This window comes from Gallus gallus, chromosome 9 (assembly GCF_016699485.2).
Source record: "Gallus gallus isolate bGalGal1 chromosome 9, bGalGal1.mat.broiler.GRCg7b, whole genome shotgun sequence".
NCBI classification, from domain to species: Eukaryota; Metazoa; Chordata; class Aves; order Galliformes; family Phasianidae; genus Gallus; species Gallus gallus.
Genome location: NC_052540.1, coordinates 15,226,885 through 15,242,571, shown reverse-complemented (window position 1 = coordinate 15,242,571; position 15,687 = coordinate 15,226,885). Strand labels below are relative to the sequence as shown.

Genomic DNA, 15,687 nt, shown 5'->3' with positions numbered 1-15,687 from the left:
GAGCACCCAATGGAGCTGTAGGTGTCCCTGCCCATTACAGGGCAGTTGGACCAAATGGCCTCTAAAGGGCCCTTCCAACTCAAACAGGTCTATGATTCCATGGTTTTGTAACTGCACCAGGAGGCAATTCCTACAGTAGGCATCACTGCACTGTTGCCAAGAACTGGTTCTTACTCTGAACCAAACTCAGTGTCTCTGCACTCCCTGCAACAAGCAAACAGCAGAGACCTTGCTGAGATCTGCCTTTTGCAGGGGCTGTTTCACAGGGCACAATGTTCAGCACAGAGATGTAGGTCGGCTGCAGCCTGGCCATATCGATATCTTTCTGTCCTAATGATCCTTCCTACCCATTAGTACAGCATTTATTTCCTTCTTGCCCCGTACTTCCCATTTATCTATCATGTGATAGTAATGTGGAGACAGAGGAAAAGGAGAATTTCTGGCTGGCGTTGGCACACCCTGCACAGACAGATTAATGCAGATCCCATCTGTCTCACTAATTGCTGGGAGTTGGGGCTGACCCCGGGCTGGCCGAGCTGGGTGTGGAGGAGCAGCCTGCTGCATTGCCCTGCACCCACAGGGGACATCACACAACAGAGCATTGTCAGGGAGGGCAAAGGTGGAAAAACAAAGACACCCTGGTCAATAATAGTACTGCTGCTCATTTAAGAGCGCTTCTGCTCATCAGCTCCATTTTAGGTGAGGCAGGTGAAGGACACAAAACGTAAGATGTTTGGAGCTGATTGGAAGAATTTAGAACCATTTCCCATTAAAATGAATGGAAACATTAATGCAAAGTTACGCTCCAATCCTCAAGAAGGTTCCTTCCAAGCAAGGTCTTCCCATTAACTTGAAAGGAAGTTGTGACCGAATCCTCTTACACTGCTGGGAATGCCTCCAACGATAGAGGCAAAGCCAGGTAACAGAGCCATTAGGCTCCAGATTGACCAACACATGACAAATTGAAAGAGGTGAAAGTACTAAACTGTAACGAGAACCTCATTTAGGGTGACCGTGATAACCTGAGGAAGTGAGCACACAAAACACAGCGGTGATATGAAGCTCCTTTTTTCAATGCAGGAGCAGGGAACAGAGGGAACAGAGTCCATCAACAGATTGATTTGGCTGCACTGAACCTTGAAAAAAAATATATACAGTTGAAAAAGCAGCAGGACCCAGAGCAAGGCATGGCAGTTATGGAGAAAGGAAAACCACTCGCCCTTGCTGCCCAGGAGTCAGTAAGGAGAAGTGCTTCCTCTCTCACCCTCTGATTTCCAAGAACAGCTCCCCAAGTGCACTCTTGTCCTTGAGAGAGGGAGGATCTAATCTCTCTTGCCTTTCAAATGTGTGCTTTATTCCTAGATAGACCACTTCAGCCATGAGCTCTTCGAGAGCAAACAACCCCACCTGGCTGACGATCCACACGGTTATTCCAGCTTACACTGCCGATCCCCGGAGGAGCAGCGGTACTGAGTGCCGAACACACTGCACAGGTCTTGCTCATGGCAAACCCAAAGCTCAAACAGCAGCATGAAGGCGTGTCTCTGAGCAGAGCCTCTTTTGGCACCTCTGGGTCCCCAGCATCCCCTTTGTTGACTTTGGTCTTCCTCCACTGCCTGATGCTGCACGCAGCTTTTCGCTGCTCGGTTGTACCTAAAGCACATCCTAACTAAGTGATGGAAAGCACACACCCTTGCTTGCTGGTCCCAGTGCCCCCAGCTTGTAATGTCATAGAGATAAGTGAACAACACAACCTAGACCCACCAGAGAAGTCACTGCAACGTGACTGTACATTCAAGGATTAGAAGAATAAGCCAAAACAAAGGCTCCTTTTCCATATTTGATATGAAAAACTATGCCTAGAAATCCCACTAGGAGAGGGATGGTTGGAGGTCTGATGATTCTCAGCACAGGGTCTTCCTGGACACAAAGTCAATCCAGCAACTTGGTTTCTAGGTAAAAGTGAGAGGCTTCATCTAGAATCATAGCATGGCTGGGCTCGGAAGAGACCTTAAGGATAACCCAGTCCAAAACAGGGTGCCCCTGACAGGGGCAGGGTTGCCATCCACTCAATCAGGCTGCCCAGAGCTCCATCAAACTTGCCCTTGAACACGTGGAAGGAGGACTGTTTGCTCTTCCCCACGTCAAACCTGCACCCCATGCACCCAAGGGCTAATCAGACACTTGTGTGATTCAGAGCTACTGAAAATATCCAGACCCACAGGTTAACAATTCTAACTCAGATACAGCTCAGTGCCTTGGGCATTACACAGACATATACAGGCCAGAGAAATGATGCTGAAATGCTACTGAGGGCTTCCAAACATACTGTTAAGAGACTGGATACGTAAACAGATCTCCAGGGATGACACATGGAGACAGCATCTCTGACTCAGTTACAATTGCAGCTGGTTTTCCCACCTATTTGACTGTCACTGAACACCCGGGTGTCCAGCACTGACAAGGAGGTTTAACAGCTCATCACCAAGTGAAAACACTCAAATAGGCCAAACAACAAACTCCTGATTCAAATCTTGGAGAGCAGGGCTCACACACCTCTCTGGAGGGTGACTGATGTGACACTCCATGGGGTTTTAAAGAGATCTACTCATGCACATGGGGATTCGTGTATGACATCAAGGAAAGCCTCAAACTTTCATCTGCAAGGAGTCGGATCATCAAATCCTATTGGCTCGCAATGGGGAATGGCAGGCTTCCTTGGTCACCTTTTCCATTGGCAGCCCCCACATGACAGTGGCACTCCAAGGAGCTGACAGTTACTATTTCTACAGCACTGGTAACCTGTTATTAATGTAGCTGGGTGGTAGAAGGAGGAGGAGGCAGGTCTACATTTAGAAAAGCAGATAAGCAGTACCCCGGGCAAAGCTCTTTGTAAGAACCCTTCTTCTCACCTGGAAGTGGCCATGGGGTCCCTTCTACAAGAAAGAACAGCTCCATGCTGCTCAAGGTCTCACGTGGCAAAGGCTATTTTGCAGCATACGTCCCAATAGCCCTTGTGATGTTCTGAACATTGAGTGCCTACCTTAAGGCAGAAAGGGTTATCTTTTGGAGTTTTAAAGGTCAATGTGCAGACTTAGTTTCCTGGACAATTTCACCTACACTGAATCCACGTCAAACCAGGAGGACTGGTTTATCTCCACATCCGGTGACAGAACAGTTCACCTGCAATGCTTGGCCAACTCCAATGCTTACTGTTTGGCAGGTGAAGGACATACATCACCCGCAGACTGGGATAAAGTTTAGCACCAAAAAGTCAAACAAAAGACAAGATATGATATCAAAAGAAAAACTCCAAGCTCCACCCTGCCTTGTCAACTCTGTGATACTGATACTGCTCTCGTGGCCTGGCTTGCCCTGTGCTTCCAGTCTTGTACTCATTCACACAGAGGCACCTTCCACCAGGTCTTGGTAGTGCTCTGAGCCCAAGGGAGGCTGATGTAGCCTCAAACCCAGCACCCGCTTACAACCAAAGTGTTATTCTTCCTTCTCAGCAAAGAAAATACAAGCTTTATTAGCCCAACAGCTTCGAATGCCCTCCAACAACACCTAAGCCCTACTACAGCTCACCAGCAAAGAGTGACGGGGCAGCTCAGCTGCCTGCAATCCAACAAGACTTCAGAAATGCTTGCAAAACGTTATGTGATGTGTAGAGTTGAGCCTGGGGCTACAGAACAGTAAGACATGCCCTGTGCCAGCTAAGCCAACTTGTCCAACAGGGCACCCTGAAGTGAAAAGCCCACTCTGGAGAATTTGACGTTAGCTGGCAGATCCAGTTCTGCAAATGGCATTGATTTTAATTTTGATCTGAAATCTAAACAAGGCATTTTATAAGCTTCAGGTGAATAACCGCTATTGGATGGCACTCATCTAAGCTGAGATGCCAAGGGACTGCATGTATATGAATCTCCCCCATGAAATACGTGCCCGTGACACAAGACAAACAAGAGAAGATGGCACCTTCAGCAACTGCCCTGAGCCACGCAGCTCAGAGCAGGCAGGGTATGTATTTGCTGATCACTAACTAGAAAATTAGGTATCATCAGGTATCTCAAGGTAAAAGGCCTTGAGCTGCACCAGGAGAGGTTCAGGTCGGATATTAGGAAAAAGAACTTCTCCAAAGCAGTGGTGCAGTAGCACAGGCTGCCCAGGGAGGTGGTGGAGTCACCATCCCTGTAGGTCTTCAAGAACCACAGAGATATGGCACTGAGGGATGTGGTCAATGGGCATGGTGGGCGTGGGTTGGACTTGGTGATCTTAGAAGTCTTTTCCAATCTTAAGGATTCTCTGATTCTTTCACCCCAAGACAAGCCATGCTGCTTTGCAGAGATGTACGCCATGAAACAACCACACAATAAGGTAGTTCTTTGTGCAAAGAAGCCTCAGTTCCTCAAAACAGACAAAAGACCCCAAAACATACAGTGGAGAACCTTCCAGCTCACTCCAAAGCCACCAGGTCCATGTTGAAGTCCAAGCTGAGCTGTACACCTGAGAGTTGTCTTTGAAACCCAAAGAAATTCTGCTTTGCTGCATTAAAAAAAAATGAAATTAAACGACCAAAACCTCCACCCAAGCTCTGTTTACACCAAGTTTGCTGCAGCCCTGAGTGGTAGCAATAAATGGAGTGAGCTAATGTGCAAATGACAAATAACCCATTCCGACAATTCAAGCATAATTATAGGCTGGCTCTCCTGATGCAATGTTGGGTACATCACTGCAGATATTATATTCACCTTATGAAAAGCTTGCACAAAGGAGTTCGGTTGCTCACCCAAACAACGTTATATATCACTAACCTGTCAGCAGAAGGAGTGCATGCACCCTGGCATTTGAAGTCCTGGTGTTTTAAGCGATAATCCAATGTACCAGGCATCATTGATCTCCATATAAAAGGGGGCACCACTTTTCCTTTCAACTGGAGCTATTTTTCACTCTTCATCCTGAAGAGCTGTGTGGTGCTGCCCGCAAGCGGCTACAGTGCACAGCAGCAGTACCTGTAATGCTCTGTGTCCCTGGAGAGCAGAAATGATCCCGACTCCAACACTGCTTTTGGGAGAGGTCTCTAAGTGCTTCCATGAGAGATGCTGCTCCTCTGGGCTTAGAAACTGCTCCAAAAAGAACGTGAAAGCCCAGGCTGCAAATTCATAATCCTGACACAAAACCCAGCTGCAGCGAGGAATTAGAATGGAACTCATTGGCGCACTGCAAGCTGGTGTATGAGCCATGGCAGCACCCCGATGACCTGAGAAAGAGAGCAGTATCTGGAGGCTAAGGGAGCAGGGGAGCTGTGCTAGAGGAGAGCCAGCTGGGGACAAGGTACACTACAGCACCTGCAAATATGGCCTATGAAACAGCAAGAATCTTGCCTAGAATTTACATTAGAATCTACATACTAGAATCTGTGCTGTGTGGGACAGTGGGGACCCTGAACAAACCCTCATCTGAGAATGGGGGCAGTAATAAAAGTCCTTGGGGGAACATCACTGCATGTGAAGGGTCAGGCTTGCTGTGGGCAGGTGAGTAGAGCCAGGGAGTGTCTGGATGGTGACACTGAATGCAGAGAACAGACAGGCTCTTCCATTTCTTGGACGCAGCCAGAAGAATTCCAGAGGAGATCCCAAGATGGCTTCAGTTCCTCCTGTACTTGGGCTGAAAGAAGGCTTGCACAATTACCCACAACCTTTTCAGCTTCATCCCTCCCACTGCCTGGCAGTTTGCAAAGGTAGGAGCAGTGCTTGGGTGTCGGGCACTTCTTCAGTACAACTGGCATTGTATTCCTGAATTGACCAGTGGGTCTGCATGTCAAAAGACAGGATTCATGAGCCATGCTGGATATGAACGGCCTTGCTGGCCTGCACTGCCTGGCTGGGTTCTGCCACTGGATCCTGCACAGGGAAACGCAGCTTGGGAAGGAGGGAGCAGCCCAAGCACCAGACATGCTGCAGTCGCACTGCAGGAAGGCTGGCAAGGCTCTCTTTTCCTGAATGTGACTGTGCTGGGGCAACACGAGGCTGACAATATGCTCCTGTTCAGAATGTCACTGTGCACACATCATCAGGTTGTCCCCATGTCACGGCTGGGGACTGCCTTCCTAGAGCAGCCAGGTACAGCAGCCTGTCCTCTGCACGCTGTACTGACTGATCTCCGTTAAGGAGAATTTAAGAACCATGGCTTAAAAATGAGAAAGCAGACGGCTTTCATCTGTGTGAGGTCAAGCAATTTCCTCTGGGGCCAGGAAGGCTCAAAGGGCTGGCAGCCAAAGGGAGGGAAGTGTCTGGGTCTGAGCAGGAACAAGAGGAGAAGTGATGTGCCTGGTCCCCCCCGTGGCTGCAGTGACAGCCTGTCTCCTCCAAGCACAGCACCTTGAGCTCTGCTGGGACTATTAAGTGCCATCAGATAGCAATACACCACAGCAGAGGACCAAGGGCAGACCAGCTGGATGCTCAGCACTATTTCTGCCCTCAGTCCCATGGCTCCCAAAGACCAAAAGCTCCCCCAAACCTGGAGCCTCCACAGAGCTCTGCAGAAGGAGGTGCAGAGCTCCGTGTTCTGAGTGGTGCTGGGGAGGATGCACCACTGATCCCAGTCTCCCCCAAGTACCCATTCCCAGTAAGCACTGTGCCAACCAGCACTGCCGGAGCATTACAGGCAGACAGGGAGCAAAAAGCTGCCAGAAGCAGGCATCAATTCCTCGGTAGGGTTTTATCATTTTAAAGAGAACAAACTCCAATTGATTGCCCTTGTAGGAGCCTGCGTGGTACTTGTACTGCTAGCCTAAGCAATAGAAATTTTAATTGCTCTGGTAATTACACTTGCAGCAGCACTCAGCCCTTTGTTCTGCGAGTGGAGGCCAGCATATGCTGTGCTCCGGTGGCCCCGTCTGGCTGCAGCCTGGAACAGCATTTGCCACCCAGAGGGAAGGGACACTACCCTGGTGGCATGGAGCCTCGCCAGGCAGGGATGCACAGCATCTCACCGGCATTTCTTCTCTGGGCTGCACACAGCTCCAAAGCATAGTGTGGACACAGGGATTGGGTTGCAACAATACATAGCTGTAGCACAGACCTCCACGCTCCACTCTATCAGACAAGTGGGCTCAAGGCATGGGGTACAGGGGGTGAGCACATGTCTAAACCCTGCTGGGCTCTCTCTGGGAACAGCTATCCTCCCCCCCAGCCCCTGCTGAAGCCAGCTGTAAAATATAAAGCAGAGGGCCTCGTGGGGAGATGTCATTTGCATTTGTCAGATGCGCACAGGTCTGGGTTTGCTTGCAATTCCACTCCTCCTGCCTGCACCGTGTTTCATAAATGCACGATCCTGGCTGGCATTGCTCTGGGTGTCTCAGCTCTCACGGTTGCCAGAAATGCAGGTCACAGCCATACATCTCTAACAGCAACAGCTGCCAACATGCTGCAGTGACTTTGTCTCCTGTTGGACGGCTCACGGCTAAAAGCAATGTTTGCAACCGCACTGCTATTGGCCTCAGCACTTGCACCAAACAGCTCCACTCCCATCCCAGGAGTTTCTTCCAAGAATGGCAACAGAGGGCGAGGGGAGAGGAGGGTCAGTGCAGGAAACATGGCTGCTGATTCTGGAGATGCACCCCCACACTTAGAAACACGGGATCTACACACATCTGTAACAAAACCCAACAAGTCTGGGGGTTGTCCTCACTGCCCATCATGTGCCACTGCCTTTCCAGCTTAGAAAGGGGTAGTGCTGTTTGCAGATTTTTTTTTCTTCCTTGTCAGGGCTGCTCCCCTCAGCGTTTCAAAGCAGATCTAATTACAGGGTGTTGTGCTCATTGACAATTTCACATACCTTGCTATTTTAGGCCAACCTTCAATAACTGGCAAGCAGCAGAGCTCTAAGGGTGGAGGTAACAGGCTATGGATTTATGACACACTGGTATTCATGCAAAGCAACCCAGCGCTCAACTGTGCTGCTGCCATCAGTTTGATAACGAGAATGCGATTCGAAGTAAAAACACCTTGAGTGCCAATTCACCAGGCAGCTAGCAAAAACAGGCCGGGCACCTAGAAATGGAGGACTGTGCTCCAGAACTTGGGTATCACAAGGGACTTCATATAAACAGAGGGCATGGCTGCACTTGGGCTACGGTACCTACAAACGAAAGGCCGTTTAGCGAAGCCCAAGCAGAGAGAACGGGGTGCTGCAGCTCAGTGTAGGTGGGCAGAAGGGATGCTTTTACCCCCAGCCCGCCCTCCCACACAGAAGAGTGGGATGTCAGCTGCAAACAGCCCAGGACAGAGCCCGGCTGAGTGCCACAGTACCCAAAGGTTGGCCTTTCAGGGGGCTATGGAACAAAGGGGCCGCAGGGCCTTGTGCTTGTTAAAGGAGCTGGTTTTGCAGTTGTTTCCAGGTTCAGGTCAAGCCTGAAGCCTGTTTCAATCTACTTTCAAGTGGTACAAGCAGCTGTGCTCCCTGTGCCAGACACAGACACGGGGCAGTTTCCTCCGGGTGCACCTTTCCCTGTCTGCTGTGTGCAATGCCCGTGGGACTTACTTGTTGCTGTCCCGGTACTGATAGATATAGCAGCCTTGAGGCATCCCACTCTCCTGGTCCAAGGTAAACGAGAGCTTCAGCTGCAGATAGGGGGCGGGGGGTGAGAAGGGAGAGACAAAAAAGAAAGCAAGGTTTTAGGCTGCGTTCTCAGTCATCACAGCAACTGCAAGCAGCTCACCGAGCCTGACACGCAAACACCGTGGCCTGGAACATAGCGCGGGGTTCCAAACCTCAGGGAAAAGTCACATGCGTTGCAGAAAGGCGCTCGCTTTTTCCACCCTTTGTTACTATAAAGTGTTTGTGGTTGTTCTGCAATGCATGGGTCAGAGCGGCTCACCCCTCCAAACCCACCCACACACACCGCCCTTCACCGAAGCCATTGCGGTTCCCCTCAGACACCAAAGAGAGGAGCGCTCGCTGCAGTTCCCACGAGCCTTTCTCTGAAAGCCTTCCCGGCTCCATCCCACTCCCCCAGCGCGTCAGAGCGGAGCAGAAACCGCAGGAGGGAAGGTGACAGATTTTTCCTTCTGCGCCGAGTTATTAAAGAGCTGTTAGGAGGGTTTGCAGTTTGGATCGGCGTCCGGCAGGAGGCTGCGATGGGACCTGGAAGCTGCTTTCCTCGCGGCTCCAAGGAGGCACTCGGCGAGGGCTGGCAGCTTGCAGACACTGCTCTGCTCCATTTATTTAAGGGGGAAAGCTAATCCTCTTGCACAGAGCGGTTCTGAAAGGAGACTTTATTTCTGATGAAAACGCCTCCGGTGATTTGGTATGCCAAACAGCCCCGAAACACGGCCGAGCTGAGCCCCTTTCCCCAGAGGAAGGCTGGGGGGGGGGGCTGTGGGTGACCGACGGGCAGCTCTGTGCCCTGCAGCCCCTCACCAGGACCGGGTGGGAGGGGCCACATCCTTCAGAGGGGGTTGCTGAGAGCTGTAGGACAGGAGGTTGAAGTTGTGCCAGGTTCAGGTCGGATATTAGGGAAAAAATTCTTCTCAGAAAGAGCAGCGATGCAGTGGCACAGGCTGCGCAGGGAGCTCGGGGGCGCACAGTCCCTGGAGGTGTTCAAGAGCCATGGAGATGTGGCACTGAGGGACACAGTGGTACAGTGGGGATGGGTTGGGGTTGCACTTGGTGATCTTAGTGGCCTTTTCCAACCTTAATGATTCTGTGATCATTCAGGACTTGAAATGGGCCTGGAATGCCACAGCGAAGGTTGAGATGCTGAGCCTGACCTTGTTGAGAAGGGAGAGGAGGAGAGCGGTGCTGAGCCACTCCATTTGATCACACTCTCTCCTCTGGGCTCTAAGGAAATTGCTAACTCGAATTGATGGCCTATTCAGGAGTAAATAGTGAGTTAAAGCATCTTTCTCCCATAGGCTGTTAAGAAACTCCATGTGCTGAATCACCGCACGGAGCACCAATATTCCCTTCCCTACGGAGGAGCGAAGTCTTACACTGTGCTCTCATTGACCCAAATAAAACTGAATACCATGAAATCATGGAAAACTTCACCATCTTGGACACTGAGTCCAGAACCAGGAGCAATGCTGAGGCCAAACCCAACCAATCTCCCGTGACTTCCACACCCCAACCCTGTAAGCCCTTCTGAAACACTCCTACAGCAGCATGCAGCACATGTGTCCGTGCTCAAGACAGAGGTATTGCAATGCACACCGCTGTCTAGATGGCAACCTGCACACGGCTGCTCCCAGCTGCACCTGCCCTGGGAGCTCTGACCTGCTGCAGCCCAGAACAACGCTCAGACCCACCTCTGAGAGCAGGAGGAGCTGGGAACTCCCCAAAGCCATTTTCCCAGGTCAGGTTATCCTAAGCTTTCCTGCTGGGATATCAGAAAGCACTGCTGAGCCAAGAGGGACAGCGGTTATCTCAGCCCCACACGCCCTGTGCTTCGAGGGGAGGGACCACACTGCAGGGAAGGAAAACAAAAGAAAGTGCAAAATTGGGTATGTGTGGCTTTGGCTGCTTGTAACAATAGCTCAGACTGGAGCACAGTGAGGATGGCTTGAGCCTCCCATTGCCTGCTCTCAGCTCAGTGGCCTTTGGGCTTGCACCTCTGGTTACAGCTCACCTGGGCTCTGCAGCACTGCTGTGTGTGAGGGGTGAGTCCAGGGCACGGGAAGGAAGGAAAAGGGCTGGGAGGGAAACAGGCTGTGTTTGGACAGGCTGCAGGGGACAGCTATTCAGGTAGGGCAGGGTGACTTTGCAACTGTCTGGGGGACGGGGTCCCACACATCCTGCCTACCCAGAAAGCAGAGATGACAGCTCCCTGAGATACCACGTTTGCAACTTTCTGTTATTTTTAACCCTTCTTTCTCTGGCTCTGGTATTCCAGACAAACAAAACACATCATGCTGGGCAGGCTCACCCATCTCTGCTCACTCACAGTGCCAGGAAGGCCCGTGTTATGGGGACTGCACTGCTATGCTGCTGCTGCTCCCTGGTCCCATCTTCTCCAGCAGCCGCCCTTTCCTTCTGCCTTCATTCACTAAGCACAAAACATCTGCTTCCTTCTGAATTAAAGGTTGCTGGGGATAGGAGAGATGTCAGCAGCTGAACAACCACTTTATCATCCCTCCTATCTGATTTCTGCTACAGCAATGTCACGAGACATCCCAAGCCTCCCAGGTACACGCAGACCTACAAAACAAACAGGCTTCTGCAATACTCCCTCTGGCACAGCTCTAACTCTGAACCAACTTGACAACATTGCTCCAGCACCGCACGCTGCTTTGAAGCTCCTTTTTTGTGCTCCTCATCAGAATGCAAAGAGTTGCCACAAAGCCAGCAAACAAATATCCAGACAAAGCAAAGGCCACCGCTCTTCAAAACACAGGGCTGCATGTCTGCAGGGGCAGCGGGGGGGCTGGTTTCCTACAGAAATGAAAGTGCAGGGTGACCCTGTCACAAGGAAGGCTCATCAGCTCAAGTGATCTTCAGCATTAAACATATGAGATCATTTCATCTTACAAGACACTGCTGGGCTTCACAGGGAGAGGAGGGGGAGATTTCCCAGCGCTGAGCCGTGCGATTTGGCTTGCACTGCCCTCTTCAGTAGCACAGCCCCAAAGCTCACATGCTAATAAAGATCCCTTTCCACTTCAATAGCTTTGCACATAAAGAAACCCTCGGTGCGGTGCGTGCGTGAACTCAATGGGAAAGGGAGCTGGAACACAGCCACGCTGCAAACAGAGCACTGCCTACCAGGAGAGCCCCATCAATAATTGAGATGTCAGAAGCACAGGGAGGTGCGTGGATAAGAGCTGTCAAAAGGAGTAATTGGGATCTGTGTGCATACAGTGATGGATAGGCTTGCTCGCTGCCAGACACAACTGCAGTACACCCAAACAGAAGAATCATAGAATCATTAAGGTTGGAAAAAACCTCTAAGATCATCCAGTCCAAGAGTCCACCTACCACCAGTATTGCCCACTAAACCACATCCCTAAGTACTGCCATTACTCTTTCCTTACACACCTCCAAGGACGGCGACTCCACCGCTTCCCTGGGCAATTCCCAGGGCTGGGCTTTGATAGGCTCTCCCCAGTAGAGGAGGGCATTGCACACACGGTACCCAGCAGAGGTGGGTTCATGATCTGGCCACTGGTGGATGGAAGAAGAGAATGTACTTACAGTACATGGCTGACCCTTGGTTACATTGAATGGTGCACGATAGAAGCTTGAGGTGAAGGCAATGCCACCTTCCTGAGGGATGCTGTTGTGGACCTCCAGGCCTACCCGGGCTTTGGTGCAGCCAAAGCAAGTTTTAGGCCTGCAGCAATTAGAGGCCCAGCCATGTGACAAAGCCTCGTAGCTACAACAAGGAGAGAGTGCAAGGAGGTGAGAAGCCTTCTGGCTGCTAAAACACTGCCAGTACTGATATCAACTTGACTGGGCAAACTCTACATGCCCCTAGAGTAAATGGTTTGGCTTGAATCCCCCTTTGGCTCTGAGCACCAAACCTTCGTCATCAGACAGAAAGTTTTCTCTATGCATGCACTGGTTCAGAGAGGTATTATCAGTTCAGCTGAGCAACCAGGTCAAAGGTTTCACATGTCCCAGTTTTGGGTCAATGTGAGGGCACGCTTCTTCCAGTCTCGGTTTAGCTGTTCAAGGTAATTCCACCCATGTAGTGGTATTCAAGCAGAAAGAGATCACTCACAGCAAGGAGAAGCAGAACATGAACTTCCATGACAAAACCAAGGGAACTGGATCTAAAGGTTACTCTGAAAACAGCCTCCTAAGGGACAGGGGGACTCTGCTAATCCCACCTCCATGGATGTCCAAAAAGACTGGTAACAGCTCCCATGTAGAATGAAGGTTTCCTTCTCTAGCAAGCTCTAGAAAGCTTTTTAAGAATAAACTTAGTCATCAAGCAGGTTTTTATGCCCCTCCCAAACTTTGGTTTTGACCCACACACACACACACACACACACACACAAAAGCCCTGAAGTCCTGACACTCACTTTTAAAACCACAAAAAACGAGCCGTGCTCCAGTAACGTAATCACAGAGTTTTCTGGCACCTCGTCCCTTAAAAATACATCCATCTGCCTGCACACAGGCCATCAAACTCAATCTTGTTCACAATGGATTTCCCAATTCCTGCGTGCTGGAAGGGCTGCAGCGCTGCTGGCTGTGCTGACTGGATGAGCCCTTACAGAAGCACAGCCTGCAAACCTCACAGCTGTGTTTTCACTTAAAGAAGCTGTTCTTGAGTCCAAAGCACTTCTTCCAGAGAGCCTTTCTATTTGTGCTGCAGTTCAGAATTGCTGGAGAAAGACCCTGGGTAGAGGCTGCACTTCTTCCTGGTTGCCCCCTTCTTTAGAAGAGAATGCAGTAAGGACAGGATGGATTAACAACAGAGAGAGGAAAAGTCCTTCAGTGGAAAAAGAGGAAAGATGTGGAAGCTTGTTGCCAGCAAAACTAATTACCTGCTGCACTGGGTTGGGGTGGTCCTTCTGTTTGGCTTTGCAGACTGCAAATGTTTGGCCAACCTCAGCACCTGGTCATGGGGCTGCTGTTGCTACTGGTTGGAAGTCCCAGACTGGTCCCATCTCATGGTGACAGCAGCACGTTTGATAGAAATTCAGCCCAGGCTAATTTTATGGTCTGGTTTTTGGGTGGTTCTATGTGGAGCCAGGAGCTGGACTTGATGATGCTTATGGGTCACTTCCAACTTGGGACATTCTGTCATTCTATGTTGCTTCCCTTCCACCAGACAGAAGAGGGCAGAAGAACAACTGGGTGTAAACGGATAACACAGCAAAGGGAGTCTTATCACCTTGGGCTTTACTCATCACACTGGGCTTTACTCATTCTGCACCACCCAAGCAGCACATCTCTGTCATGCCTTTTCCCTCTCATGACATTAGCCAGAATGCTGGCCCTGTTAGTAAGCTGCAAGACTCACACATGGAGCTAAAAGCAAATGTCAACCCAAAACCCAACCTAGTCTATTCTAGTCTATGAAAAAGAACTGAAACTTGTTGGGGCATTACTTCAGGCCTGAATCCTACTGCCCACATCTATTTTATAATCCCACTGTTCCACTCACGTTATTCCTCTGCTACTGCCTGCAATTCATCCAAGAACAATATAAAAAACACAAAAAGCCAGCAAATCCTTAGCAAATAGAAAAACAGAAGATAGCAGTTTTCCTGCTTTTCTCCCATTGACCTCCTTGATGAGAGGCTCTGAGCCTGGGCCGGAAGCATGGCATCTACTGGATCCTTTGCAAATAGATGCTGATGTGGTCACCAGAATGGCAATCTGGCATTGTACCCTTGACTTCTATATCACAGCTGCAACTGACAGCTGAGGATCCTTTCTGGGAAGACAAGGCAGGAGACCACCTTTGCCACTTGGCAAAAATGTATACTTCCAATGAGTTCATTTTTAAGCAGTCACGTTTGCCTGCATTAGAAGTTCAGAACACAGAAAACCGAACCAGATTTATTTAGAAAGTAGAGTCGAACGCTTCTGCTCCCTTTCTTTATAATTTATAAACTGGATGATTCATCCTTTAGATGCGTGATTAGGAAACCACAGGGCTAAAATAAAGATTATACAATTGCAAAGAGTTTACGTTGGTAGATTAAAAATATCTTCTTCAGAAGCTAACGAATTCTGACACAGCACTGTATGCTCTAGACCACTAGGGAACCGTCAATGAACTTAAAGTATTTGCTACACATACATCAGGTTTAAAATAAAAGCAAAACATCCCTCAGAAATGCCGCATAAAAAAATAGTGACACCAACAAGATTTGTGCCAAATTTCACTGTCTGGCTGCTTCACGTTACTCCCAGCCTCCCCTTAATGCACTCCTGGCTCCTGCTGATCTCCCGGTGCTTCTCCCAGCCCTCCTGGTGCTCTACAAACAACGAAAGACAACCTGACTTTGTTGTGTGAAGAATGTCTCATCACAAGCTGAGCTTTGCCAGCCTCACTAGAGAGGGGTCTGGGGCTACAGAAGGCTCTTGTATTTTGAAGACTGATGCTGACTTCCTGGTTCTACTCAGACAGAAGGGAAGAGGTAGGTACCACCCAGCCCAACTGGCCAACTCTTCCCTACGTGAGCTGTGGAAATTCACTTGGAAAAGCAGGAATTTGAGAGAGAAGGATGACCAAGAGAAAGAGGCTTGACTGTCATCAGGAATTCGAAAGAAGCCTACAGTCTGCTAGGGAGGTGATATCAATCATTCTCAAAGCCATGTATGTTTCATTTTGGTCTGATGAAGAAAAGCACAACCTGACCAGAAGGGCATCACTAAGGCATTCCTGTCCCAAGAGACGATACGAATGTGAGATCCTGAAGAACTAAAGGAAAGCAGTCAGTGTCTTCTCTACTTGCTTTAGATGAAAAGTGACACAACCAAGTGGAAAACCTCCCTAACCCCACAGCTTGGTATGCTGTTACCAGTGGATACTGCAGGCAGCCCATCATTATCCCCAGCTGCTCTGTTTCATCCACCTGACAGTCATCTCTGAAAACAGGTCTCAATTTACTGGCCCTAAGCTCAAGCAGCCTGCAGCTTATCTTTAGGCTTAGCACTGCTAGCCTGGGAGAGCCCAAAGCCAGGAGAGAACAGCATTGCAGAAGAGATCAGCTCTCGAAGCAGCAG

At 49.8% G+C, this 15,687-nt stretch overlaps 1 protein-coding gene across 6 annotated transcripts in view; it reads right to left on the bottom strand.

Moving 5' to 3' along the window:
* Positions 1-15,687, bottom strand: part of DIS3L2 (DIS3 like 3'-5' exoribonuclease 2) — a 163,924-nt gene that overhangs the window by 19,484 nt on the left and 128,753 nt on the right. For all 6 annotated transcript variants that reach the window (XM_046898826.1, XM_015291462.4, XM_025153427.3 and 3 more), the window contains one exon: positions 8,545-8,624. In XM_046898826.1, coding sequence (XP_046754782.1) covers positions 8,545-8,624 — 80 coding nt within the window. The remainder of the gene's footprint in view (positions 1-8,544; positions 8,625-15,687) is intronic.